A 27,646-nucleotide genomic window follows, 5' to 3' on the forward strand; every position below is an offset into this window, starting at 1 on the left:
CAATTGCCTTGATCAGTTGGATCTTGAAAATTTTCAAAAAGAAAATATTATAATATTGTAATGAATCTTGAAGGGAGCTTTATATTACATAAAAGGGTGCTCATGAAATTTATAACATGTAATTTCTAATTAAATTGCAAATTAACAACAATTTAAACAATTGATTGAGAGTTGGAGACAATAATCTCTTTATGTATGTCATCCATATATCCTAGTGAATCAGCTGCAGGGAACAAGCAACAGACAAAGACTAAAGAGTTCCCCAATCTCTCACCAAAAACCACAAGATTACAAATCTCAAATCTTAAACTAAGTATTCGTGGTCTCGAAATTTACTAATCCAGAAATAAATAAAGCATATTGCATGTGAGGCCTTAGGCGAATGAGGCCAAAAACATACAGTTTAACCAAAATCTTACGTAACATTCCTCAATTTCCTCATCCTCTCTCTCCCAATTCGACAGCTCCTCCGTGGCTTCGCCGGAACTTCGCCTGAACGTTGACGCAAACCCACAACAAGATCCACGAAAGCGCTCAATATGAACTTATGTGACTTCTTCTCATTTAAGTCCAAGTAAGAGAATAGAAGTTCTTGCATGAAATCCCAATTAACCTTCCCCTTCCTTTGTAATCTTGCTTCCACCATTTCCTGCATGGACAGCCGGAAATCTTCATTTGGGCTCCGAGAGTACTTTATCACTGTGATACAGTCGTCAGGGAGTGCAACGTTTATGTTCTTTATGTCAGTGCTATTAGAACAACTTCTTGCAGAGTCAATTATGGTATTGCTGGTTGAGCTTGAGCTTGATTCCCCTTCCTCGGAGGTGACGGTTAGACTCAACCGGGCCTCTTCGATGAGCGAGCTGGACGAACCGGCGGTGACGAAGAACCGGTGCGACCCACAGAGGTCCGGCGGTATTTCGAAGAGTCTAGGGGAGTCATAATGATCGTGATACAATACCCCACGAGGACCTCGAACTCGGTTATCATAATCTCCATCACCTCCTCCTTCTTCTTCCTCTTCTCCACATGTCTTCTTTTGGGGATGATCTTCCTCGTCGTTTTTGATATAGAGAGACTTAAAATTCTCGAAGAGGAAGCGATCGATATCGGAGAGAGTTGCTGCACCATCCCTTTCGTGTCCCTCGTTTAGGCTACGATCTCTGGCAAATGAAGGGGTCTTGGGGTTTTTGCAGCCTGATAAAACCCAGTTCTTAGAAGATGACATGGAATTAGGAGGAGTAGGGTTTTTGATCTTAGAGAGGTAATCTTGGAGGGACTTCTGGAGTTTCGTTGGCATCTTCTTATGGAGCTTTAGGTTACTACTTTTGATGATTTTCTGCTAAAACAATGGATGAAGATATATATATATTTATATATAAATATTTTGGTGGTGGTGGTGACGGTGAGTTAAGATACGGAGGTTTGAAATATGCGTTTCTTTAATCCATCAAGTAATATAAATTTGGAGAAAAAAAACAGAAGGGATGACTTATATTAAATGCTGTACATTTTCAAATTTCACCTTTTTTCAGAAATTTTATTTTTAGGTTGTTGAATTGTGATGATCAACTTGCACGATTAGGGCAAATTAAATACCTTAAATTTTTTTCATCTAAATGTAATTTATTATAAGTTTAAGATATAAAATATATAATGAGATTATTTTTTAAATTTAATTATTTATATATAAAAAAATTTTTCACTTAAAATATAGAGACTATTATTTAAAAAAAATTACATCTAATGTAAACTTAACTTCATATGAGAATGAGTTTTATAATCATTAAATTAAATATATATATCAAAATTTATGTATAATTAATATAAACTATATATAATAAGTGCATAAATATAAATTCAAATATTTGATTAATAGTTATTAATTAAGTTATTTTTGGATGAGAACTAGCTCATATATAATATCTGCAATTAAAGGAAAACAACAAAAAAAATATTTAAGCGTTAAATTAATTATGAATCTAAATATGGTAAATAATCTGGTTGTATACATTAACTTTTTTGTTTTTGTGTGGCAATTAGTATTAATTTGAAGCTGGAGTTATGGATATTCCAATTTATATAAAGGAAAGATTTACTTTACTTGCCAATTAATGAACCTTAATTTAAGGATATTAATGGATAATTTTGACATATAATACCAGACAAATTTCCCTCCCAATAATCTTAATTAAAATTTAATGAAAAATTAACTGTTCTTCACTTTACTTATATTACAGGAAGATTCTGAGTAGATTATTGCATTTGATTTGCATGTGATTCTCTCTCTTCATATAAGAAGAGAAAACAAAAATTATACTTAATTTAAAAAAATGCATTATTAATTTATTATGCTTTAAAATAATATTTTGTTACGTTTGGATTTCATCCTATGAATTTCAATAATACATCTCCCCTCATGCGTCGATATAACAAAAATTTTAATTATTAAAAAAAACAATAATTTCAAATTAAATATTGCAATAAACATATATAGTTTCATAAGGTCAAATTAAGGCATGAGTCATCTTGCATGCCACCGTATCTTTTACTATTATAACACGTTGAGACTTAGCTCTAAGTTGTTAGCTTTTGCTTCGTTCTAAGAGTTAAATCTATAGGTTAACCTCTTATATATATATATATATATATATATATATATATATATATATATATAACACAGATAGGAATCACATTTCTCTTTAAAGATATATAATTGATAATGAATAAATATTTCATATTTTAAAGGGATATAATATACATTTGATAAGTGCATAATTTATTAATTTTACTCCCATCACATTTAATGTTTCTAGGGTATCTTTATACCTAATTCAGTTGATTAAAGTATAATTATCTATCAGGCATATGTTTAGAGAGTTGTTGAAATAATTGTGTTAAATGGAGAATTTTTTGGTATTTGCATTAATCTGACTCTTTCTGTATTTTTCAGGGTTTTGGTGAAGTTCCAGAGCATAGAAGTGTGGAAGGAAGCTTGAAAAGGGCGAATGATTGAGAAGTGTTGTTGATACAAAGTACACGGATCGTGTAAGCACAACCACAGACCCGTGTAACATTCTGCCAGAAGAAATCCAGAGAACCGAGGAAGAAACAAAGTACACAAGCCGTGTAACTTGACCCATGTAAATCCTGGAGACCTGTGTAACATTTTGTGCCAATACAAAACATACCCACTCAGCTCCAGTAAGTTACACGGCCCTGGGCTGTGTAGTGATACACGGGCCGTGTATCCATCGACAATCAGTTTCCTGATTTTGCTCCAGTTGCAGTTTTTGACAAAGAGAAAGACTCTTAAACCTAACCCTAGGCCATTTATTATAAATAGAAGAGGCAACAGCTGACAAAAAGGGATTCAGCAGCCTCTCGACAGAGGAGGATCAGACTTTCGTTCTCCATTCACATTCTAGATTTCTTCAATTTTTTTCCTTTAATTTTCTGTAAGTCATGAATATGAGTGACTAAGTTTTTAATTCAGTTCAAGGGATTCAAGTTTTTTTGAGTGATTTGTGAGACCAGGTTCTTAATTTAATTTTTGTCTTTTTGAATATCTATTGTAACACCCTCACTATAGCAATTCTGTACATTCTATTGTTCCGGTGACTGGTGTCGGTCTGGACAGCTGGAACGCTTGGAAAAATATTTAGACTAGAGTGAGGAGTCATAAATAACTCAAATAATAATAAGAAAAATTTAAGAAAAATTTTAGAAATAAAATACAACCAAGTTAAATGAGCCTGTGCCCTAGCAATGGGTAACCTAGTAGAAAGTTGCGGTCCTCGCAGCTAGGAGCCCTAAACCCAGGGGAAAATTCATGAAATAATTTTTGGGACTTCAGAGAAGAGTCATTGAGGTTTCTATGGCATTAGAATGCCAAGAAAAGGCTTAGAAAAACTTTTAGATCGGTACAGTCGATTTTGGTTTCTTAAGCTAAACGGAGGGCATTTTGGTCATTTCGCTTTCAGAGACGATTTTTGACCAACTTGTCCAGTTAAGTAAATAATTATTATGACATAAAATGTGAATAAATATTGCTAAAAATTTAATTGAAAATGAGTAGAAAAGAAAAGGAAAGAAAATGAAGGAAATTGGTAATTATGACATCACATGATGTCATTAAAATGCTCCCACCTAATCACACTGTGACACATATCTTTAAACCACTTAAAATGAGTAAATGGGCAGAAATAAAAGAAAAAAAATCAGACTTTGTCTTCCTTCTTTCGCGGTGAAACCCACTTCACACTCTCCTTTCCACCATTAAAGCTCCAAATGCTTGATTTCCTAGCCAATCTTACCCCATAACCCTAGGACCCTTCACTAAAAATATTTCCTACACATTGAGGAAGCTTTGGGTTGCAATTTGAAGAGGAAAAAGTGAAGTTAGAGCTTAGAAAAATTCTGCACTCAAGAGGTTAGTGCTACTTTTGTTTATTTTCCTCTTATGTTCCTTGTTACAACATCAATTTAAGGTAGAAAATATGAAATTGGAAGAAAAATAGGCATGTTAAAGTCCCTTTAAAATTTCAGTAGCCCTAAGGTTCTATAAGGTTTCCATGATTCAAGTGAATTATAATTGTGTATTGATGCCATAGAATATGGTTTGATGATTAGAACACTTACATGTAAATTGTTTGAACAAATTGAAGTTGTGGAGTTAGGGTTTGGGAAAAACCTAGGGTTTTGCTCATGTGTTGATGAGTGAAAGTTTTAATGGTCAATTAGCGACTATTTGGCTGAGTATAATGAGGAATTGAAGTGAATTATCACTTTGGATTGAGGTTGGGTGTACTGCCTTGAGTGACCTGCAGGACTAGATGTGAGTCCAGCATGTTTGGGCAGCTATAACTTGATTTGTATAGTTCAATTGGTGCAAGGCCAATTGGACATGAAATTAGACACATAATGGCACAACTTTGATGAAGGAAAACTGTCCAAAAAACAAACTTAGGATGCCTTAAAAATTGACCAAATCTGGGTAGCACCAATTTTGCCTGTGCAAAATAACTAAATGAACAGTGTTCATTCATTTGGTCATAACTCACTTTAAAAATGTCCAATCAACCTGAAATTCATATCAATAGAAAGCTTAGACAATTTATTACAACTTTCATGAAGGACACAACTTCAAATTTTGACCAGAACTTAATGAAATTGCCCACTAAACTCAGGACACCAAAACTGCCAGAATGGATTCTGCCCAGAAATTCTGGGTATTGCCCTATCCGGCCAGTTATTGTATTTAGGCCATAACTTGAGTTACAAAATTTCAAATAGAGTGATTCAAAAAGGGAATTAAATATGACACATAAAGGAACAACTTTCATGAAGAGAATTTTATCAAATTCCCACTGTACAAATGACCAATGGAACAATAATCTTAGTGCTTGAAATCTGAAAATTGTAAATAATCAATACTAAGCTTTGAAATGGTATTGGTAATCAATGCCAACAAAAATAAAATGTAAAATGTGGTATCTTGGTGAACTTAGATTTAAGAAATCTATTATAAATTAAAAGTCAACCTTTGAAGGGAAATGGTCAAGTGAATAGTAACCTCAATAATATTAATGCAAGGGATCAAAACTTAAATTGCAAATGATAAGTTATATAAATAGTGTAATGAATAAATGGATCATGTTAATGTATGAATGAGACATTAGTTCTCATTATTGTAGAAAGGAAAAGTACTTTGAGTATAATGGTATAGAAGGATAATTGATGTGAATTATGATTATATGAATGATCAAATGAATGTATAAATTATAATTGGAATTTGTTATGAAATAATGAAGATTGAAAATTTTCATACATGAGTTGAGCATGAATGGTAATGTATGGAAATGGATATAAATGAAATTGTATGGATTGACTACGGAATTGAAATATATAGATGATGCATGAAATGATGAGATTTTTATTTTAAAATATTATTGAACATTTCAAACAGATGAATAGTGAAACACGTCAAACTTTATTAAAATAGGGGAAATTCCGTTAGTTTCTCCGTCGAAAAATAATTGATATTAAAAGATAATAACTTGAAAATGATTAAAGGAATAAAGTAAGATAAGATAGGGTGCTCCGGCATCGAATGTAGCACACCTCGCTCGGCTACACTGTAGTCGGGTGAGGGGTGTTACATCTATTATTTTCTAATTTCATTGTCTTTGATCTATTGAATGATTTGTTAAAAAGGCCTATTAGTTAATTGTTTGATGTGATCAATTGCTAGTTCATCTTCATAATCCATAATTATTGTGTAAGATTGAACATTAGTAGCAATTAAGTTTTATTGATTATGATCCCAGTTTTTGATAATAACCTAAGGAAACAATATGGTGAATTAAATGATTTATGCTTTATAAATTGTTGTTCAGCTTAACTACTTTCTATTCTTAAAGAAATTATTAATTTGATGAGGATTGCTTAATACCAATTCAGTTAATAATTAGAGTCAACAAGAGTGCTGGGCTCGAATTGATGAGTATAGGGAAGTTAGGGGTTTACCTCGCTGTTTGGTAAATCTACGTTAAGTATTCAATAAGAGATAATTGTATTTCTTTTTTCTATGATCAAATCAATGCATTGAAATGTGAATTACTTTGGACTGAAGTTTGTTTAATTCAAGAGTTTCTTATTTAATTTTAGATCTTAATTTTGGATTTTTGATTTCTTCTTTGGATTGTGAATTAATACCCCCCCCCCCAACCTTTGTTTCTTTTTCCATTACACAAGTGCACGAAATTTAATAATTCAGTCTCTAGGGTTCGACCTGGATTTACCACTTACTGCAGAAAATATTTCATAATTGGTGATTTCAGTTAATTTAATTTCTGGTGGATTCGACACCCATCAAGAATTTTGGCGCTATTGCCGGGGATTGAAATTTATTGGATTTCGTATTTTTAGTGTTAGGATATTCTGTTATTAATTTTGTTTGTGAGTTATTGTTGTTTTCAGGTTTTTGAAAAAAAAAATTATAGTGTTACTATTCATTAAGAATTTTGGTTGAATTAGGAGGGTGGCCCATACCTATTTTGAAGGAAATGACGTTCTGATCAAGATTAATCAATCCATAGGATTCCTTGGCCCCACAACTTGAGACCAAATTCTATTGTTTTCTAGGGTTTTAAGGCATTTTTCTATTTTTACTTTAATTTCTTTTTGTTTATGACAAGAACTTCTCAATCTGGTGAGTTGATCTTTGATCCAGAAGTAGAAAAAATAGCTAAACAGTCGAGAAAATCGGCTAAGCAGGCTAAGCAGATTCCGAGTACATCTGAAGGAATCCAATCTCCAAAGGAGTTAAGTTCAGAGTCGGATTTGGATTCAAATTCCAAAAATGAAACCATGGCTACTAGAACTTTGAAAGAGTTGGCTGCTCCTGATATAAACTAACAGCCTTTGTGTATTCAATACCCTACTTTAAATGTTGCTTTTAAGTTGAAATCTGGACTAATCCATTTGTTGCCTAAGTTTCATGGTCTTGTAGGTGAGGATCCACATAAGCATTTAAAAGAATTTTATGTTGTGTGTTCCAGCATGAAACCTCCAGGAGTTTCAGAGGATCAAATCAAGCTTCAAGCTTTCCCTTTCTCACTGGAAGACGCAGCTAAGGATTGGTTATATTACCTTCCTTCCGAGTCTGTCAACTCATGGAATGGGATGAAGCAGATATTTCTGGAGAAGTATTTTCCTGTTTCCCATGCTGCCAACATAAGAAAAAAATTTGTGGCATCCGGCAGTACAATGGAGAGAGCTTGTATGAGTATTGGGAACGATTTAAGAAACTGTGTCCAAGCTATCCCCATCATCAAATAAGTGAGCAGCTTTTGATTCAGTATTTCTATGAGGGACTTCTACCAATGGACCGCAGTATGATAGATGCTGCTAGTGGAGGAGCTTTGGTTGACAAGACACCAGAAGAAGCAAGGAGGCTGATTGCTAACATGGCAGCAAATTTTTAGCAGTTTGGAATAAGAATGAATCACACACCTATGAAGGTTAATGAGGTAAGTACATCTAACCTTGAGAAATAAATTTTTGATTTAACTTTTTTGGTGAGGCAGTTGGTTGTAGGGAACATGCAAACTATTAAGGTATGTGGAATTTGTTCGGGTTTGGGTCATGCTACTGACATGTGTCCTGCATTACAAGAGGATGAATCAATGCAACATGCTAATGCAGTAGGACATTATGGACAGCCACAATGCAGGTATGATCCCTTTTCTAATACTTATAATCCAGGATGGCGAGATCATCCAAATTTGAATTATGGGGATCAACCGGTACAAAATCGATACCAGCAGCAAAGACCATAAGTGAATCAACCACCTCCACCTCCACCTCCCTCAAATCAAGGTATGTCACTTGATGAAATTGTTAAGGCTTTGGCTAATAATACACAACAGTTTTAATAGGAGACCAGAAACAGCATTCAAAACATAGAGAGGTAGATTTGTCAGTTAGCCTCATCTGTGAGTAAGTTGGAAGCTCAAGGTTCTGGAAAGCTTCTATCACAAACAGTTATGAACCGCAGAGAAAATGCGAGTGCTATACTATTGCGGAGTGGGAAAGAAGTTGATAACCAGACTCCACATGAGCCAATGAAAAAGAAAAAGCAAGGAGAAAAAGAGCCAAAAGAGTCTAAAGTTCCTGAAGTTGAGGTAAATACTGAACCTAACTTGAATAAAGTTAATAATTCTGTTCTTCCTCCATTCCCATACAGGTTGGCTGAGACTAAGAAAGAAGAACAAGAGAAAGAAATTTTGAAGACTTTCAGAAAGGTGGAGGTGAATATACCTTTACTTGATGTGATCAAATAAGTTCCCAAGTATGCTAAATTTCTTAAGAAACTATGCACTATAAAGCACAAGTTGAGGAATAATGAGAAGATCATTGTAGGAGAAAATGTGTTGGCATTAATTCAGCAAAAATTACCCCCTAAGTGTAAGGATCCAGGTTCGTTTTCTATTCCCTGCAGAATAGGTGATTCTAAATTTGAATGTGCAATGGCAGATTTAGGAGCATCTATTAATGTTATGTCAAATTCAGTTTTTCAAACTTTAAATTTGGGTACTTTGAAAGAAACTAGTACCATTATTCAGTTAGCTGATCGTTCTAATGCTTACCCATTGAGAGTAGTTGAGGATGTGTTGGTGCAGGTTGGAGAATTGATTTTTCCTGCAGATTTTTACATTTTGGATATGGAAGATAGTGTTCCCACATCAAAGTCAGCTTTAATTTTGTTTGGAAGACCTTTCCTAAAAACTGTCAAGACAAAAATTGATGTGGATGATGGTACCTTAACTATGGAGTTTGATGGAGAGACTGTCAAATTTAATATCTTTGATGCCATGAAGTATCCTGCTGATGACCATTCTATTTTTTCTATTGATGTTGTTGATTCATTTGTGCAGGGTGTTTTTGAGTTAAGCATAGAGGATGAGTTAGAAGTGGTGATTAGTCAAGGAATTCAAGAAATCAGTACCAATCCAACATTAAGTGTAGAGGTTCAAGATATAGTAATGGTATTGCAGTCATTACCTCCTGTTCCAAAAAGGTATGGAGTATCAAAGATTGACTTACTTGTATCTCACACAAAATTATTACCTTTTGTGGTGCAGGCACCAGTTCTTAAACTCAAGCCTTTACCTGAGCATTTGAAGTATGTTTACTTGGGAGACAATGAGACACTTCCAGTTATCATCTCAAGTAATTTAACAAAGATTTAAGAAGATAGATTGATTAGAGTTTTGAGAATACACAAGGAAGCAATTGGATGGACAATAGCTGACGTCAAAGGTATAAGTCCATCAGTGTGCATGCATAGGATTTTACTGGAGGATGACGCTAAACCAAGTAGAGAAGCTCAAAGGAGATTGAACCCACAGATGATGGAGGTTGTGAAGAAAGAGATTTTAAAGCTACTAGATGTAGGAGTTATTTACCCAATTTCAGACAGCAAATGGGTAAGTACAGTCCAAGTAGTGCCAAAAAAATCAGGAGTCACTGTGGTAGCAAATCAAGATAATGAACTTGTTCCAACAAGGATTCAGAGTGGATGGCGAATGTGCATAGACTACCGCAAGCTGAATTCAACAACAAAGAAGGACCACTTCCCACTACCATTCATTGATCAGATGCTTGAGCGGTTAGCAGGTAAGTCTTATTTCTGTTTTCTGGATGGCTTTTCTGGATATAATCAAATTGTGATTGCACCGGAGGATCAAGAGAAGACTACCTTCACTTGCCCTTTTGGAACTTTTACTTTTAGAAGGATGCCCTTCGAGCTTTGTAATGCACCTGCCACATTTCAGAGATGCATGATGAGCATATTTTCAGATTACATTGATACTTGCATTGAGGTGTTCATGGATGATTTTACTGTGTATGGTGATTCATTTGATGCACGTTTACATCATTTAACTTCTGTTCTTGAGAGATGCATTGAGAAAAATCTTGTTTTGAATTATGAGAAGTGTTATTTTATGGTGGAACAGGGGATTGTTTTGGGTCATGTTGTCTCTAATAGGGGTATTGAGGTGGATAAATCTAAAATTGATTTAATTGTGAACTTATCCTACCCCACAACTATGAGGGAAGTACGCTCTTTTCTTGGTCATGCAGGTTTCTATCGCAGGTTCATTAAGGATTTCTCTAAGATAGCATTGCCTTTTTCCAAACTCTTGCAAAAAGATGTTCCTTTTGAGTTCAGTGAAGAGTCTGTCAGATACAATCGATACTGGCACTCCATGCAATTTTACAATTTCATATATGTACAATCTAGCCAATCTTTCTAAGCTATAGTCCATCCAAAATGGCAAAAAGTGAGCAGACTTGGTCAGTCTGTCAACTATAACCCATACTGCATCATGACTATTCTGTGTCCTCGGAAGTCCCGTAACAAAATGCATAGTTATCCATTCCCATTTCCACTCTGGTACTGGCAATAGATGTAATAAACTTGCTGGTACTTGATGTTCTGCCTTCACTTGCTGACAAGTTAGGCATTTGGAAACAAATTCAGCTATATCCCTCTTCATACCTATCCACCAGTAATGCTCTTTTAGCCCTCTGTACATTTTAGTTCCACCGGGGTGCATAGCAAAAGGAGACTCATGTGCTTCTTTCATAATGATCTGTCTCAATTTCACATTATTAGGAGCACACATTCTGCCCTGATGTAGTAGTAAGCCATCATCTCTCACAGAAAATTCAGGTTTCTTACCCTACTGGACTTCTTTCAGTAGCTTTTGATATTTTTCATCATTCTGAGCAGCCATTCTGATCTGATCAATCAACACTGGCTGCATATGCCATGCAACTACTGTTTGTCCCTCATCATCAATATCCAAACTGGCATATTGTGCTTTCAATTCATGTACCATAGACAAAGGAGAAATTCTGAGACTTTCCATAGTCTTGCGACTTAAGGCGTCAGCCACCACATTTGTTTTTCTTGGCTGATAGTCTATTAAGTAATCATAGTCTTTAATCAGTTCTAACCATTTCCTCTGCCTCAAATTCAATTCCTTTTGGGTACCTAAGTACTTCAAGCTTTTGTGATCTGTGTAGATATAGCATTTCTCTCCATACAATCCAGATCTTCAGAGCAAAAACAATAGCTGCTAACTCCAAGTCATGTGTTGGGTAGTTCCTCTCATGCGGTTTCAGCTGGCGTGATGCATAAGCAATGACATTCCGATCTTGCATCAATACACAGCTTAACCCATTGTGAGAAGCATCACTATAAACTGTGTATTCTTTACCCGGTGTAGGTAAAGTAAGGACTGGAGCTTCAGTCAAACACCTCTTCAACTCATCAAAACTCTACTGGCATTTATCTATCCACTGAAATTTTACATCTTTCCGAAGCAGCTTGATCAGTGGAGAAGCTAACATAGAAAACCCTTTCACAAATTGACGATAATATCCAGCTAAACCCAGAAAACTGCGAATTTCTATGATATTCCTGGGTGGCTTCCAATTAAGGATAGGCTTTTGACAAATTGAAATCTGCATTGACATCACCCCCTATTATCCAGGCTCTTGATTGGACTATACCGTTTGAAATTATGTGTGATGCGAGTAATTATGCAGTGGGAGCAGTTTTAGGGCAGCGTGTTGGGAAGTTCTTTCATGTGATTTATTATGCATCTAGAACACTCAATTCAGCTCAGCGCAATTATTCTACGATCGAACAAGAGTTTTTGGCTATAGTTTTTGCTGTAGATAAATTTCGGTCATATTTGCTTGGTTCTAAAATAATTATCTTCTTTGATCATGCAGCGTTGAAGTATCTCTTGGCAAAGAAGGAAGCAAAACCAAGGTTGATTAGATGGATCCTTCTGCTGCAAGAATTTGATCTTCAAATCAAGGATAAGAAAGGAGCTGAGAACTTGGTAGCATATAATTTGAGCAGGTTAGTGACACAAGAAGATCCACTTCCTCTGTAGGAACTTTTTCCTGATGAGCAGTTATTTAAATTGCAAGGTATGATCCCTTAGTATGCTGATTTGGTGAATTATTTGGTTACTAAGGTTGTGCCTTTTGATTTGAGTAGAGTTAAGAAAGAGAAATTGAAAAGTGAGGCCAAGTATTATGTGTGGGATGACCCATCAGATCAAATTATTAGGAGATGTGTTCCTGATAATGAGATTCAATCTATTCTTACTTTTTATCATGCCTATGCATGTGGAGGTCATTTTGGACCTAAGAGAACAGATAGAAAAATATTAGATTGTGGTTTTTACTGGCCCACTATATTTCGTGATTCATATTTGATTTGCAAAAATTATGAACAATGTCAAAGAACAGGAAGTTTAACCTGTAGGAATGAGATGATTCAGAATCCAATACTTGTTTGTGAGATTTTTGATGTGTGGTGTATTGATTTTATGGGTCCATTTCCTTTTTCCTTTGGCTTTGTTTATATATTACTTGTTGTTGATTATTTTTTGAAATGGGTGGAAGCCAAAGCCACCAGGACTGATGATTCTAAAGCTGTCATAGGTTTTATCAAGTCAAACATTTTTAGCAGGTTTGGAGTTCCTAGAGCTTTAATCAGTGACCGGGGCGCACATTTTGGTAATAAAACTGTTGAGAAATTGTTGAGGAGATATGGTGTTTTCCATAGAGTATCTACAGCTTATCATCCTCAAACAAGTGGGAAAGCAGAGGTGTCTAATAGAGAGATCAAGTCTATTTAAGAAAAAACAGTGAAGCCAAATAGAAAAGATTAGAGTCGTAGACTTGATGATGCTTTGTGGGCTTACAGGACTGCATATAAGACACCCATAGGTATGTCCCCCTATAGATTGGTATTTGGTAAGTTGTGTCACCTTCCTGTTGAGTTAGAACATAAGGCTTATTGGGCTGTTAGACATTGTAATTTGGATTTGGATACTGCTGGTGTGAAAAGAAAATTACAATTGCAGGAATTAGAGGAAATTCGACTTGCAGGAATTGAAGCTGATGCCTGGTAAGTTGCATTCTCGTTGGATTGGACCCTTTGTTGTTACTAATGTGTTTCCTTATGGTGCAGTTGAAATTCAAAGTTTAGGAACTAATAAGGTGTTCAAGGTCAACGGTCATAGACTCAAGCCATTTTATGAAGGGTTTCAGGAGCATATAGTGGATGAGCTCAAATTGAGTAACCCAATTAAGGAGCTTTACCATCTCGAGCTAACGACGATAAACAAAAGCGCTTATTGGGAGGCAACCCATGGGTGGCTTGTTAGCTACAATAAGATTTGTTTTCTTTCCTTTATCTTATTTTATTTTCTAGCATTTTTTTTCCTTTTCTTTTGCATTTGGGCTTTACAATGGGGACAATGTAAGTTTTAAGTGTGGGGGAGGAGAAATTTGTTGCTGCAATCTTTTTGAATATTAAAAAAAAATTAAAATAAATAAATAAATAAATTTCTTCTTATAAGCTTGATTCATGATTCTATATTAACTCTCGGAGAGAAGTGATTTGTCCTTGAAATGACTTTTCTATTTTAGATTGAATTTTTGAAATTTTAGATAAGGTAATAGTAACTTTAATGATGGATTTTCTCTCTTCTCCATACCATAGAACAATTCTTTTGTCCTGCATAAATCATTTAGGCTTGATTTAATGGTGAAATGATTAGTTATGTGTGTTTTAAACTAGTGTCATGCATATTTCAGAACTTTGTTTAATCTATCAGAGCACTTTATAATATGTAGATACATAAATTGGGGGAAATAAAATGCTGAACTTGAAAATTGCTCCGCTATTTAGTTAAGCAAAGTAACCGAGAGTCTTCATGAACCCCATGTCGATTCTCAGGCCAAAAGCTAGCTAGGATATGAGCAAGGTACTTTTCTGAAGGTGATGGTTAAAAAAAAAAAAAAGTAACTGTGACGAGAGAGAAGTACCAATTTCAAATAATAAAAAAAGCCAATTTCTATCTCGCCTAAGATTTGCAAAGAGCTATAATTATTGTGCCTTGATAAATTAGCCTTGTGTTTTGATATGTATTGATTTAAAATTTTATGAAACTTTAATTGTGTGAGCTTAATTGATTTTAAGCCTTTTGTTTTGTGTTGGAAAATTGTTGATATATTGGTATGGTATTGATAGAATTTGTTATGATAATTATTACCTTACTTGCCTCTTCTTTCAAACTTTTAATATTTTGTTAGAGAATGTTGTGATAGGGTAAAGTTAAGGAACTTCTAAGTGGAGTTGATTGAAAGTTTAAGTCATGCTTGAGGACAAGCATGTAATAAGTATGAGGGAATTTGATAAGTGCATAATTTATTAATTTTACTCCCATCACATTTAGTGTTTCTAGGGTATATTTATGCCTAATTCAGTTGATTAAAGTATAATTATCTATTAGGCATATGTTTAGAGAGTTATTGAAATAATTGTGTTAAATGGATAAATTTTTAGCATTTGCATTAATCTGACCCTTTTTGTATTTTTCAGGGTTTTGGTGAAGTTCCAGAGCATAGAAGTGTGGAAGGAAGCTTGAAAAGGGCAAAGGATTGAGAAGCGTTGTTGATACAAAGTACACGGGTCGTGTAAGCACAACCATAGACCTGTGTAACATTCTGTCAGAAGAAATCTAGAGAACCGAGGAAGAAACAAAGTACACGGGTTGTGTAACTTGACCCGTGTAAATCCTGGAGACCTGTGTAACCTTCTATGCCAATACAAAACATACCCACTCAGCTCCAGTAAGTTACACGGCTCTAGGCCGTGTAGTAATACATAGGCCGTGTATCCGTCGACAATCATTTTCCTGATTTTGCTCCAGTTCAGTTTTTGACAGAGAGAAAGACTCTTAAACCTAACCCTATGCCATTCATTATAAATAGAAGAGGCAGCAGCGGACAAAAAGGGATTCAGCAGCCTCTCGACAGAGGAGGATTAGACTTTCATTCTCTATTTACATTCTAGATTTCTTCAATTTTCTTCTTTGATTTTCTGTAAGCCATGAACATGAGTGGCTAAGTTTTTAATTCAGTTTAAGGAATTCAAGTTCTTTTGCATGATTTGTGAGACCAGGTTCTTAATTTAATTTATGTCTTTTTGAATATCTATTGTTTTATGATTTCATTGTCTTTGATCTATTGAATGATTTGCTAAAAAAACCTATCAGTTAATTGTTTGATGTGATCAATTGTTGTTGCGTAAGATTTGTTGTGTAAGATTGAACATGAGTAGCAATTAGGTTTTATTGATTATGATCCCAGTTTTCGATAATAACCTAAGGAAACAATAAGGTGAATTAAATGATTTATGGTTCATAAATTATTGTTCAGCTTAACTACTTCCTATTCTTAAAGTAATTATTAATTTGATGAGAATTGCTTAATACCAATTCAGTTAATAATTAGAGTCAACAAGAGTGCTGGGCTCGAATTAATGAGTATAGGGAAGTTAGGAGTTTACCTTGCTGTTTGGTAAATCTATGTTAAGTATTCAATAAGAGATAATTGTATTTCTTTTGTCTATGATCAAATCAATGCATTGGAATACGAATTACCTTAGATTGAAATTTGTTTAATTCGAGAGTTTCTTATTTAATTTTAGATCTTAATTTTAGATTTTTGATTTCTTCTTTGGATTGTGAATTAACCCTCCCCCCTCCCAACCTTTGTTTCTTTTTCCATTACACAAGTGCGCAAAATTTAATAATTTAGTCTTTAGGGTTCGACTTGGATTTACCACTTACTGCAGAAAATATTTCATAATTGGTGATTTCAGTTAATTTAATTTTTGGTGGATTAGACACCCATCAACATTAAAAAGAAAAAATGACCTAGTATTAAATTTTAGTATTCTTTGTATTGTATAAATATGATCTCCTCATAAATTATAATAAAATGAATCTAAACCTCATATTTATGGTTAATTATTAGATATATCGAGACTCAAAAAATAATGCTCTCTCTCTCATAGAAAAGTTGACCCTCCTTATATTATGAAAAGTGAGTCACATATGATTGTGAGAGATTGCATGTGCACCGAATTCATCTAATAATTTCTTCATATTTACATGAATAAAAGAGTATATATTTTAATTATATTTTTAGTGTATTGTATAATTTATCTAAAAAAAGTGATTGCTGAGAAAATATATATATATATATATATATATATATATTAATTTTGGGATTGCAAAGAAAGATTAGTTGATGAGTTTTAAATGAAGAAAATGATTATTTGTAAGGAATTTTTTTTTTAAATTCGATTTATTATAAATTTAAAGATATAAATATACAAAATTTTTATATTTAATAAATAGTCTTATCATGATAAATAGAATTTAAATAAAAAAAAAATTCCACTATTGAAAAGATTTTGTGAACTATACCGCAAAAGTGCAAAAATTAAATGAAAGCAGCTAGCACAGCAATTTTGAACCAAAGGAGAAAAACGACGCCGCTTATAGTATCCATATCACAAATACTTGCAATGCGTGCGTCAGATTCTCAGCTTCTGGAATTCTGACTCAGATGGTGACGCTATGATTCATAATCATTCACACTACCCTTTCTTTGTTCACCTACTCCCTCCTAATTTAAGAAAACTATTTTGTTCTACTTAAATAAAAATAATATTTGAATTTTGATAAACATATCACAATAAATTATACCCGAATCCAATGGAGATAATTTTTTTCTTTATTTTATTTTATTTTATTTTATTTTATGTCAATAATAGTTAAATTTATTAGACTTACATTTTTTTTTTAAAATAAATCATATATATTTCCAATTTTGAAGGATTTGTGCTCTCTTTTTATTATAATTTTATTTGTTTTGTTATTTTATTAATTGATTAATTGGTATATAGTGCAAAAACAAAAGAACAAATTTAAAAAAAAGAACAAATTAATTTTCTTTTTAAGAGCATATTTTATTTTGGTGATTATCATAGCATATTCAGAAAGAGAGCATTAAACTGAAAAGTGATTAAAAATTGCTATAAAAAAAATATACTTCTTGTCGTATGGGTAACTAAAAGTTTATCGTGTTCCTATCTGTCACAGTACTGAGCGTCTTCAAAAAGATGAGTAAAGCTGCAAAAACTCTCTTCTGCTCCATTCTTCACACATGGCATTAAATCCCACATTGGATAGTTACGAGAGTTGAGAAGCGAATAGAACATATAAGTAGGAAGCTAATGGCTAATCGATAACATACTTACCTGGACGGGGTCAATGAGTGATCAAGGAGGCCCATGGCCTAGGTAGGTGGCTTCCATTGCACTTGGGAGGTGCACCTGCCTAAGGTCTCCCCAACTGGGAGAGTCTACGTCATAATTTGTGGCAGTGGGGGCCTGCGTTCGCGCGGCCCCTGTCAATTTTAGTTCTACTTTCTTATTTGTGATTTGGCTTAGTACAGTGGTGTCTTTGATTTATTCCTTTTATGTTATTATCATTATCTTAATTATCGTCTTATTTTTAGCTGTCATTCTCTAGTGATGATTTGTCCGCCTTTTTCCTTTTTGTTCATACGATGCATAAATTTTTCTCCACGCATAGCATATAATATGCCTCCTTTAGATCCAACTAATTGAATTTTTTAGCTGTCTTGGAAGGACAATATGTTTGTTTTTTAAGGAGGAAGCCAAAACCAATACAATTCTCGTATCCTGCATCGAGTAATTAACAAGAGTTGCTAAGGATGAGAGAACTTTAAAAGAAGCATGAGAGACTGGCATAAGCATACCTTTCTCGGCCTTTTGGCTAAGATCAAGTGTAGCATCTGTTCTTATCAGTTTAATATCTGATACGTGAGCCATCAGTCCGCATGATATTAAATTAATTTTTCTTCGGGAAAGGGCCTATTGCAGTAGCTTGCTACTGGGGCTCACAAGCGTCGCCCCTGCATTGCACTATTGCAAGGGCCTGGCGCATCCCATCAATTCTAGTTTCGTAGCTTCATTCCATTATTATATACATATAATATGGGCCAAACAAAGCATGTTCCCATATAGCTGCAATTCTACATCACTTGAAATCAGTACCCCATACTATTCTATCTCTTTTTACTAAAAAAAAAATTGGCATTTGCCTATTTTTGGAAGTAGAGTTTTCCCTTACCAAAATAAGTTCAATCTTTTTTAAAGCCTTTATTTATATTTTTTCTTGTATATCATTGTTAAATGCCAATAGGTTCTTCATGGAGTTGCTGATCTTTTTGTCTTTTCGTGGCAGTGAAAAGGTTTTTAAGTTAAAATTGGAGCATTAAATTGAATGCTACAAATCCTTGTGTCATTATTTATTAATTTTTTTTTTTAAAATCTGTATTCTTGCTCCGTAAATAATATTAATAAATGGAGGAATTTGCTTTTGTTATGATTTTTGTCAGTGATAATATATATTATCAGTATTTTGTACTTACCCCAAAAAGAAAAACAATATCAATAGGAAAAATCTGAAATTTTAGCAAGCAAACGATATTGTTATATATATATATTGTTAAGCCATTCTCATAAGCGCTTTTGCCAACCAAATATTTTATATTTTTCAGTGAAATTTCAAGTATTTTTAAGGTAAATTCAATGGGCTCTCCTTAAAAACTAATCCTTCAATTCAAGCTATTACTATTTTAAGCTTACCAGCAATATATATATACACACACACAGTGTGCTTGCGGTGGCTTATAGTGGCATACGATAATTTTTGGTTGGGCTGCTCTTATGACGGAGCTTAACCTCACCTCATACTAAGTTCACTCTTTTATTATTCCCATCTCGTGGTTTTTGGCCATTTGGGTGCTCTCCTAGCACTAATTTTTTTCGTAACGTTAAGCTGTTAAACATTGGCAAAAGATACTATTCAGCAAACCATTTCTTTTCCTGAAAAATAGTCAGTTCGTTTCAGAAGGAAGACTACTCGGCAAAACTAAATACAAGAGGTCCAGAATAATATGAATAGAAATATATATGGACATGTATGAAGATGTTGAATGCCATTGTTTGAGTTAACACGTAACTACACGTCACTGATTGCTGCATGTTGCTTGCTAAATATATATAGAATGATGATGCAATCCCACATCGGTTGACAATTAATTCACATAACGCTAAACTTCCTATATAGCTAGTAGCTATCTAAACAGCATTTTATGAAGCCACGTAGTAAACACAAAGCGAACTATTCTTTCGCCTTTTACTAAAGAATACCGTGTGCTTGCTACTCAATAGTGGTATGTGTCTATTTTTGGAGGGCTGATCTCATTAGAGCACAGCCCAAAACCAATACTAGTTTAATTTTATTTCATTTTACATTAGTAATAGGTTTTTTTTTCACTAAATATACTGAATTATATACTGAATTACATAGTTGTCGATTTCATATGTTAGTAGGGATGTTCCACGTGAAGATTATCATAATTTATATTGTTAGCATTCAATAACTAATCAAAATTTTAATTGATTTTAAAAATATTTACTAAAAGTTTTAATTGATTTTAAAAATATTTACTAAACAAAATAAAAAAAAATGTTTGATGATTATAATTAATTTAATTACTAAAAAAAGTTATTATATATATAATTAATTAAATAATAAAAATATTTATAATCTTTTTTATTTATAAAAAATCAACAAATATGATTTATTATTAATAAAAAAATAAAACTAAATTGAATTAAAATAACCAAACTTTATCAATTTGATTCAATTATAACCGAATAATACACATTAAATCAGGAGATATTTATACATTTTCAAAAAAGTAATTGAAATACTTTAATATATGAATTTAACACCATCCCTCATTACCAAAATAAAAAGTTCTCTTGTTCCTATATGTCACAGCTTGAGGGAGCAATGACATATTTAGCATGAACAATCCACGATAGTTGTTTTTCCATTACAACAATTCACAACGCCAAGGATGAGCACTGGACGTCCTCACAAGATAGTTAAAGCAGCGCAAACTCTGTCCTCCTCCCTTTTTCACACATGGCATTAATCCCACATCGAATAGATGAAAAGTTGAGGAGTGAACAGAACATATAAATAGGAAATAATGGCTAACTTACAACATACTTACCTGGACGGGGTTAATGTGTGATCAAGAAGGCCCATGGCCTAGGTAGTTGGCTTCCATTGCACTTTAGGGAGTGCATCTGTCTAAGGTCTCCCCAAGTGGGAGAGTCTACGTCATAATTTGTGGCAGTGGGGGCCTGCGTTCGCGCGGCCTCTGTCAATTTTAGTACTACTCTTTGGACTCACTGGCAACGGGGAAGTCGTTTGCTTCAACTCGATCCTTTCTCTTGTATGGAGCATGGTTTTAAATTACAGTTGTGGTCGCAATTGCGGTCACGGTTGCAGGTAACGGAAATGGCCCTGTGACCTGTGAGGGTCGTACCATAACGGTAACGGCCTGGCAGCGTCGTACCGTAATGGTAATGGCCTGCCAGTACACAAATTTTTTTGAAAAATTTACAAAGTTCATAAAATAAATAGATATTGGTAGAAATAAATAAAATTAAGATATATAACTATATACTAAGCAGTTATATATCAAATAAAGACATTATCATCTATCATATTTGGACATCATTAACATTAACTAATTTAGACATAAAATAATTACATAAATTCCAACATTTACACTTATACTTAGTTTTAGCAAATAGGAAATATCTAAAAAATTAATTAAAATTGTATTTGATGTTATTTTGTAATTAATAATTATTTTAATAAAATTAATTCTAAAAATGTTTCAAGAAGCAACAAATAACAATTATATACTTGTTTTTTAGAAAAATAAATCAACATTAGAAAAAATGCACATAAACTATAATTAAGTTTAACAATAAATCTAACATTAACAACAATTTTCAACAATAAATATGCAAAAAAAAAAAAGAAAAAAAATCAGTAAATAATTGACATAAATACCAAAAAAAATAAAGAATACTCACATTTTTAAGACGTTGCAACTTGCAAGATTGTAGAACTTGTAGTAGAGTAGAGAATAGAGAATGTTAAGTCCTTTTGTTTGCAAAAACAAATTTAGAACACTCAATGGGGGGCTGTTCACTGCTGTCTTTTATTTCCAAATAAGAGAAAAATGAGTTATTAAGGTGGAGACTAGAGAATTGTCACGACCTAACCTATGGGCCGGACCGGCACTAGGACCTGGGCCAGCCTAGAGCCCCCAAGACCCGTAGTAAGTCTAACTATTCCTACCATAATCCTAAGGCCCATATTGAGCTCCATTTCAAGAAATCAACCGGATAGAGTCCGGCCATAACATGGATCATCCAATGGGGAGTTTTTGACTCACCCGACCTGTAAGCTACTCATCATGTCATAAAATCAAATGGGAGCTTAGCTCCCTCATCCAATTCAATCATACATGCATTTAATAGATTTACAGATCCAACATGGCATTATATTACAGATCCAAATCAAATAAAATACTTCTAACACATGCGGAGTTCTAGAATTTAGTAAAGTTATACAAAATATAATAGATATTACTAAATGACCTGTGAAGGAGAGAGGCAGGTTAGAACTCAACAAGAAATTTCCTGTATCTTAAAAAAATAAGATGAATAGGAGTGAGCGTTTGACTCAGAGAGTAAAATACTGATTTTAAGTACAATTTCTATAGTTATCTAAAGCTAATGCATTCTAAAGAGTGGAATACAACACCTTCATAGTTTTCATACAATTCACATCGTAAACAACAAAAAGGTAATTTGGAGAACTCACATACCCATATAATATTCAAATAGTACATATATGGGAGCTAATCCCCTATACAACTCTCTTAATCCAACCTCTGCCAGCGAGTACATCTCAAGCCGGACTTTCTCTTAATAGACCAAATGCGGGGGCCAGCGAGATCATCTCGAGCCGTGCCTACCCTGACTTATCCATAAAAGGATCGGGTCTCATCGAGTCAAGCTCCAGCCGCGTCTACCCATCCTGTCCACATCCAATATCACACACCACACGCATGCCAATATACGCACACTGCTCCAAATTACCATAAAACATCCATAACATTTTATCAAATAAAAAATGTAATATAAAACGTGCCTAGTATTTAACTACATAAATATATATTTATAAGTGATACATGGGCATACCTGAACATATAATAATATACATGGGTATGCCTGAACATATAATAATATTGAAATTATAATTAAAATCAATATTTTACTCACAGACGTAAACTGAGGTCACTGTGATGGCTAGGAGGAGGAGGAAGGCTGTCCTGACTCACCTGATAATTACATTATAATTATTTAATATAATTGACTCAATACAAGCTTAAAAAAAAAATCAAAGACATCCTAAGTTGTGCCAAAAATCCAGCAGAGTTTCCCCTATACCTAGGACCTACCCCACCTGCAAAAGGGCTCAAAATATACTTCTATATCCACAAGTCATACAACCATATCTCAATCACATCACATGGCCCCTCATGGGCCCATCCAACTGTCAACAACCACAATTTTGAAAAATTACAATTTAGTTCATACAACTAACACTTTTTATAAAAACTACCCAAATGAGCTTTAAAAATTCTAAAATTTTGCGCTACAGTCCTTAGCAATATTACTAAGCCAATATAAAAGGAATTATAATTTTCTAACTACCTACGAATATTTTATGGATTTTTAATCCAAACCTGAAACTAAATAATTAAGGGAACTTAGGGTTCGGGCTTACCTACGCCAATTTTGATACTGGAAATGTATCCGAGATGTCTGAAAATGGTGGAGTAGTCTATAATCTTGACCCAATACTGAAATAGCTTCGGCTGTCTGTCTGTCACGCCCGAAAATGCAGACTCGATCGATAGTCGAATTTCCATGAATTGAATATACCTACATGAAGCCCATAACACGGGGGTTAGTGCATAATTTTTATAAAATTTATTAAGCTCATTACGAAATTCGGTGGGACCCACCGAAAACGGTATCGAAAAATTTTGAAATGGGTATTGCCGCTAAGCTCTCGTCGAGGGGAGCACTCTGTTAATCTCAGATTTTTTGTGGGATTCACAGTTTACGAGAAATTTAGCCCAAAAGTCAAAATGAGTTAAAACTTTCCGGGCAAAAATTGGACAAACTGTTCGATGGATTTAGGTGTTTTTAGTGTCTATGGAAAATTCTTGAGATGTAGATGGGTGGGTTTTGCAGCATGTTGAAGGAGCTTTGCTCTTGCTTTTCCAGCCACAGGAGAGACGGCCGGTAGTGGGGGAGGTCTCTGGAGGTGCGCCGGTGAGCTGAGGAGGGAGGGGTGGCGGCTGGCCGGCAAGGGGAGGAGGGAGGAGAGAGAAAATGAAGAGGGAAGGGAAGGGTGTCTGGTGCGATGCGGGAGGGGAGGAAAAAGGAGAGGGCCGGTCTAATTAGACCAGTCAGACCCGGTCCAGTTCGATTCGACCGATTAGATTCAAAATACCCAAAATTGAATTTTTACTCTGCCTTGAGACAAAAAATGAGGCCCAAAAATTTTGAAAAAATTTCAAAAAACTCAAAAAAATTTGTAGAGTCTAAATATAATTTTAGATTTGCCACGTGGTCTTTTAAATTAATTTGTAAAAATTAACAAAGTTTATTAATTTTGAAAAATCAAATCCGATTCCTAAAATTCGAAAAATTTCAAATAATTTCCTAAAATTTTAATAAAAATAAAATACTAATATTTACCTATAAAATAGGTATTTTAAAAATTAGGGGTGTTGCAAGAATAGAGCATTATTTGAAAGTAAAAAAGTGAGTTTGGACTGAATTATTACTCTGAATTATTCTCTGCTATTTTAGACTGAAATTAGGTAGTTTTTGGACTGTTTTGGACTGATAAAATCACATTATTTTTGCCCCCCACCAGCCCACAAATTTTGCCACATTGATAACGGCCGTTACTGTTATTTAACGGCCGTTACCATTATTTAACAATGGTAACGGCCGTTATTGTGCAAATCAAAATAGGCCAGTAAATAACGGTCTAACGGGTAACGGCCTCCTTTAAAACCTGTAAATAACGGCCATTACGTTACATAACGGCTGTTATTTGATTTTATGGCGTGGAGTTCAATCCAACTTAATTTTGAAAGAAAATATTGCAAGTAATTTCAAGTTTATATAAAACTTTATCTTTAGCTATGTCATAATTGTCGTTTTGATGTTGGATATTAAAAATGGAAATAATATACGTACCTAATATAATTTGAAGTTGTCGTTCTTTAGTGATATTTCTACAATTGGTAGGCATTGTGAATCTTATTCAGTAAAATGTTAATCAGCAGCAAAATGAAAATTCAATCAGTAAATGCACTTTGACAAGTCCTACACAAATCATTAGGAAATTAAGATAATTTAAGGCAAAAGTTGAAATTTGTGATGATTGGTACAGCTATTTCTTGTTTGGTCATACAATGTATAAAATTTTCTCCAAGTTAATCACACACATAGCATATAATATGCCTCCTTCAGATACAACAAATTGAACTCTTTAGCTTTCAAGACTTGGAAGGACAAATATGTTTGCTTTGTGGAGAGGGAGCCAAAGCCAACACAGTTCACGTATCCCACATTGACAAATTAACAGGAGTTGCCAAGGCTGAGGGAGCTTTAAAAGAAGCATGAGAGATTATTTTAAGCATACCTTTCTCGGCCTTTTGGCTAAGATCAAGTGTAGTATCTGTTCTTATCAGTTTAATATCTGATACGTGGGCCATCGGTTCACATGATATTAAATTAATTTTTCTAGGGGGAGGGCACATTATAGTAGCTTGCTACTAGGGCCCTCGAGCGTCGCCCTTGAGTTGCACTATTGCAAGGGCCTGGCGTGTCCCACTAATTTTAGTTATGAAAAACTTCTACAAAATACTTAATGAAGAGTTGATAAGATTTTTGTTAGAATTTTGAATTCAATTATTGCTCTAAACATTTTTTTTACTGGTAAAATCAGCAAATAGTGTTTCAAGAATATTTAAATTAATTAATGAATATTTAAATAATTTTAGAAAAAGTGATATATTATAGATTCACTTAATCTCAAATGATGATATTTAATTTGTGTAAATTTCCTTCAAACTTCTGTTTTCTTGATTTGAAGTAAACATGGGATTTGGCTCTAAGGTATCTAGGGAAAGTAAATTCCTACCAACGGTATTCTACAAGTAACCTCTAGTTCTTCCCTACCTAAATTCTTTGAACTACCTTCCCTTCTTCCCCCTAATGCATATTGCGCTTCCAATGATTTCAGAGTTGCTTAGGTCTTAGTTGAATAGATCAGGTGCTTCTCAATATTCGAACATGCCCTCCTGAAAGCAGCCTCATTTTTGCTTCCTGCTCTGCAAGATCTGTAATTTCCAGTTCTTCTGTTGTTTTCTGAATTATCATCAAGCAGGAATCTTCTCTGTGAGCTTCCTGCATAGGCTAGTGGTTATCTGTCATCTTTGTCTCCAATGAACATGAATGCTATATGGAAGCATCTTGGTGGTGTTGATATTTTCTCTGCTAATACAATACCTCTGTCTTGAACATGGGGCATTTCTAAGCATTTGTTCAATCCTGAATCATCAGGGAGTCACAAATTGGATTTGCAAGTGATAATTTTGAACTTGCTAGTGGATTTCATGGACAAGTAAGGAAAATGAAGAATGATGAAGCATTGCTTGCTAAATTTGTCAGCTTCTCGTTCACATACTAAAGCCCAGGATGATCCCCATCTAATGTTCCATCCGCATTCGGGTTCTTGTAAAATGACAAGATGATCAACAAGACCAACTACTCTGCTCAAATGCAAAATGTCTTGGGTCATATTATTGAAAGATGAAAGAGAAAACATTCTTTTGAAAGTGATACCGCCCCCATTTTCATTTGCATAAGCTTGGATTGTCTCCGGGTGATCTGAATCTGATCTCTCATGTCTGTTACTTCCTTATCAGTAATTGTTATTGTCCATTCCAGCAATCGATTGCACTATTTACTCTATAAGTTCAACCATATCAGGGGCATATAAACCAACTGAAGTAGTTTTCCCAAGAGTCATTGATCCTGATGATTAGGTGCAACTTTGACTATCCGACGCATATAGCAGGCTACTTATTAAGGATTAGAAGAGAAGGGCTTGGCTGTCTTTCTCTATCCAAAAACTGATTGCTGCATATTGCTTGTTAAATATAATATAGAATGATGTTGCAATCCCACATCATTTGAAAACTAATTCACATGACACCAAACTTCCTATATAGCTAGCAGCTATTGAAATGAGATTTTATGGAGCCATGTAGTAAGCACAAAGCGAACTATTCTTTCGCCTTTTACTAAAGAATACCGTGTGCTTGCTACTAATAATGGCATACGTTTATTTTTGGATGGCTGTTCTCATTAGAGCATAGCCAACAGGACTAGTATAATTTTATTTCATAAGCGGGATTACATAAATGCCATGATCTGATACTACTTGAACATTTCATTGATTGAATCAATCTAAACAAATTTCAACTAATCTATATATATATATTCATTTGTTATGGGTTATAATTAACTAAATATAAATGTCTGTAAATTATATATATATATATATATATATATATATATATATATATATATATATATATATAATTTACGGACACATACTTTCACAAGAGATGTGCGACGCCGAAGCGTCAATCCACAAACTCAGCCGGAACACTCACACAATGCCTCCACATAACATATTATTTTTTTTTTTCGTCATTGAACCCAATGTACGTGTATTTCTCATATCTCTAAATATAAATAAATATATAAATTAATTAATAAGATATTAATAATCTTTTTTATTTATAAAAATAATAAATAATATATTATTAATAAAATTATAATTAATATATTAGTTAATAAAAATTTAATTTATAATAATTTCCAAATCATTAAATAATAATAAAAACAGAAAAAAAATTATTAATAAACAATAAACGAAGTAGATGAAGTTAACAAAATTTTATTGGTTTGATTTGAATATTCAGTTATAATATATGTTTATACATTTTCAAAAAAGTAATTGAAATACTTCAATATATGGATTTCATGCCATTCCTCATTATAAAAATAAGAAGTTCTCTTGTTCCTATCTTTCACAACTAAGGAGCAATGATATATTTAGCA

At 33.8% G+C, this 27,646-nt stretch overlaps 2 protein-coding genes and 6 non-coding genes across 8 annotated transcripts in view; 7 read left to right on the top strand and 1 right to left on the bottom strand.

Annotated features, from left to right (window-relative positions):
* The window catches only part of LOC110631958 (regulator of telomere elongation helicase 1 homolog), a 107,032-nt gene that overhangs the window by 13,219 nt on the left and 66,167 nt on the right, over positions 1–27,646 (top strand). The window lies entirely within an intron of this gene.
* On the bottom strand, positions 102–1,379 carry LOC110632027 (transcription repressor OFP14-like). The gene has a single exon (XM_021780117.2). The coding sequence runs from the start codon at positions 1,298–1,300 to the stop codon at positions 416–418; it is 885 nt and encodes a 294-aa protein (XP_021635809.1). The 5' UTR covers positions 1,301–1,379; the 3' UTR covers positions 102–415.
* LOC131181293 (U1 spliceosomal RNA) lies at positions 17,706–17,865 on the top strand. The gene has a single exon (XR_009149919.1). It is a non-coding gene; the product is annotated as a U1 spliceosomal RNA (small nuclear RNA).
* On the top strand, positions 18,234–18,430 carry LOC131181233 (U2 spliceosomal RNA). Its single transcript, XR_009149859.1, has one exon. It is a non-coding gene; the product is annotated as a U2 spliceosomal RNA (small nuclear RNA).
* On the top strand, positions 19,643–19,759 carry LOC131181291 (U5 spliceosomal RNA). Its single transcript, XR_009149917.1, has one exon. It is a non-coding gene; the product is annotated as a U5 spliceosomal RNA (small nuclear RNA).
* Positions 20,564–20,725, top strand: LOC131181067 (U1 spliceosomal RNA). Its single transcript, XR_009149694.1, has one exon. It is a non-coding gene; the product is annotated as a U1 spliceosomal RNA (small nuclear RNA).
* LOC131181211 (U2 spliceosomal RNA) lies at positions 25,151–25,346 on the top strand. Its single transcript, XR_009149839.1, has one exon. It is a non-coding gene; the product is annotated as a U2 spliceosomal RNA (small nuclear RNA).
* LOC131181245 (U5 spliceosomal RNA) lies at positions 26,778–26,893 on the top strand. The gene has a single exon (XR_009149871.1). It is a non-coding gene; the product is annotated as a U5 spliceosomal RNA (small nuclear RNA).

Source organism: Hevea brasiliensis, chromosome 6, assembly GCF_030052815.1.
Source record: "Hevea brasiliensis isolate MT/VB/25A 57/8 chromosome 6, ASM3005281v1, whole genome shotgun sequence".
Taxonomy (NCBI): domain Eukaryota; kingdom Viridiplantae; phylum Streptophyta; class Magnoliopsida; order Malpighiales; family Euphorbiaceae; genus Hevea; species Hevea brasiliensis.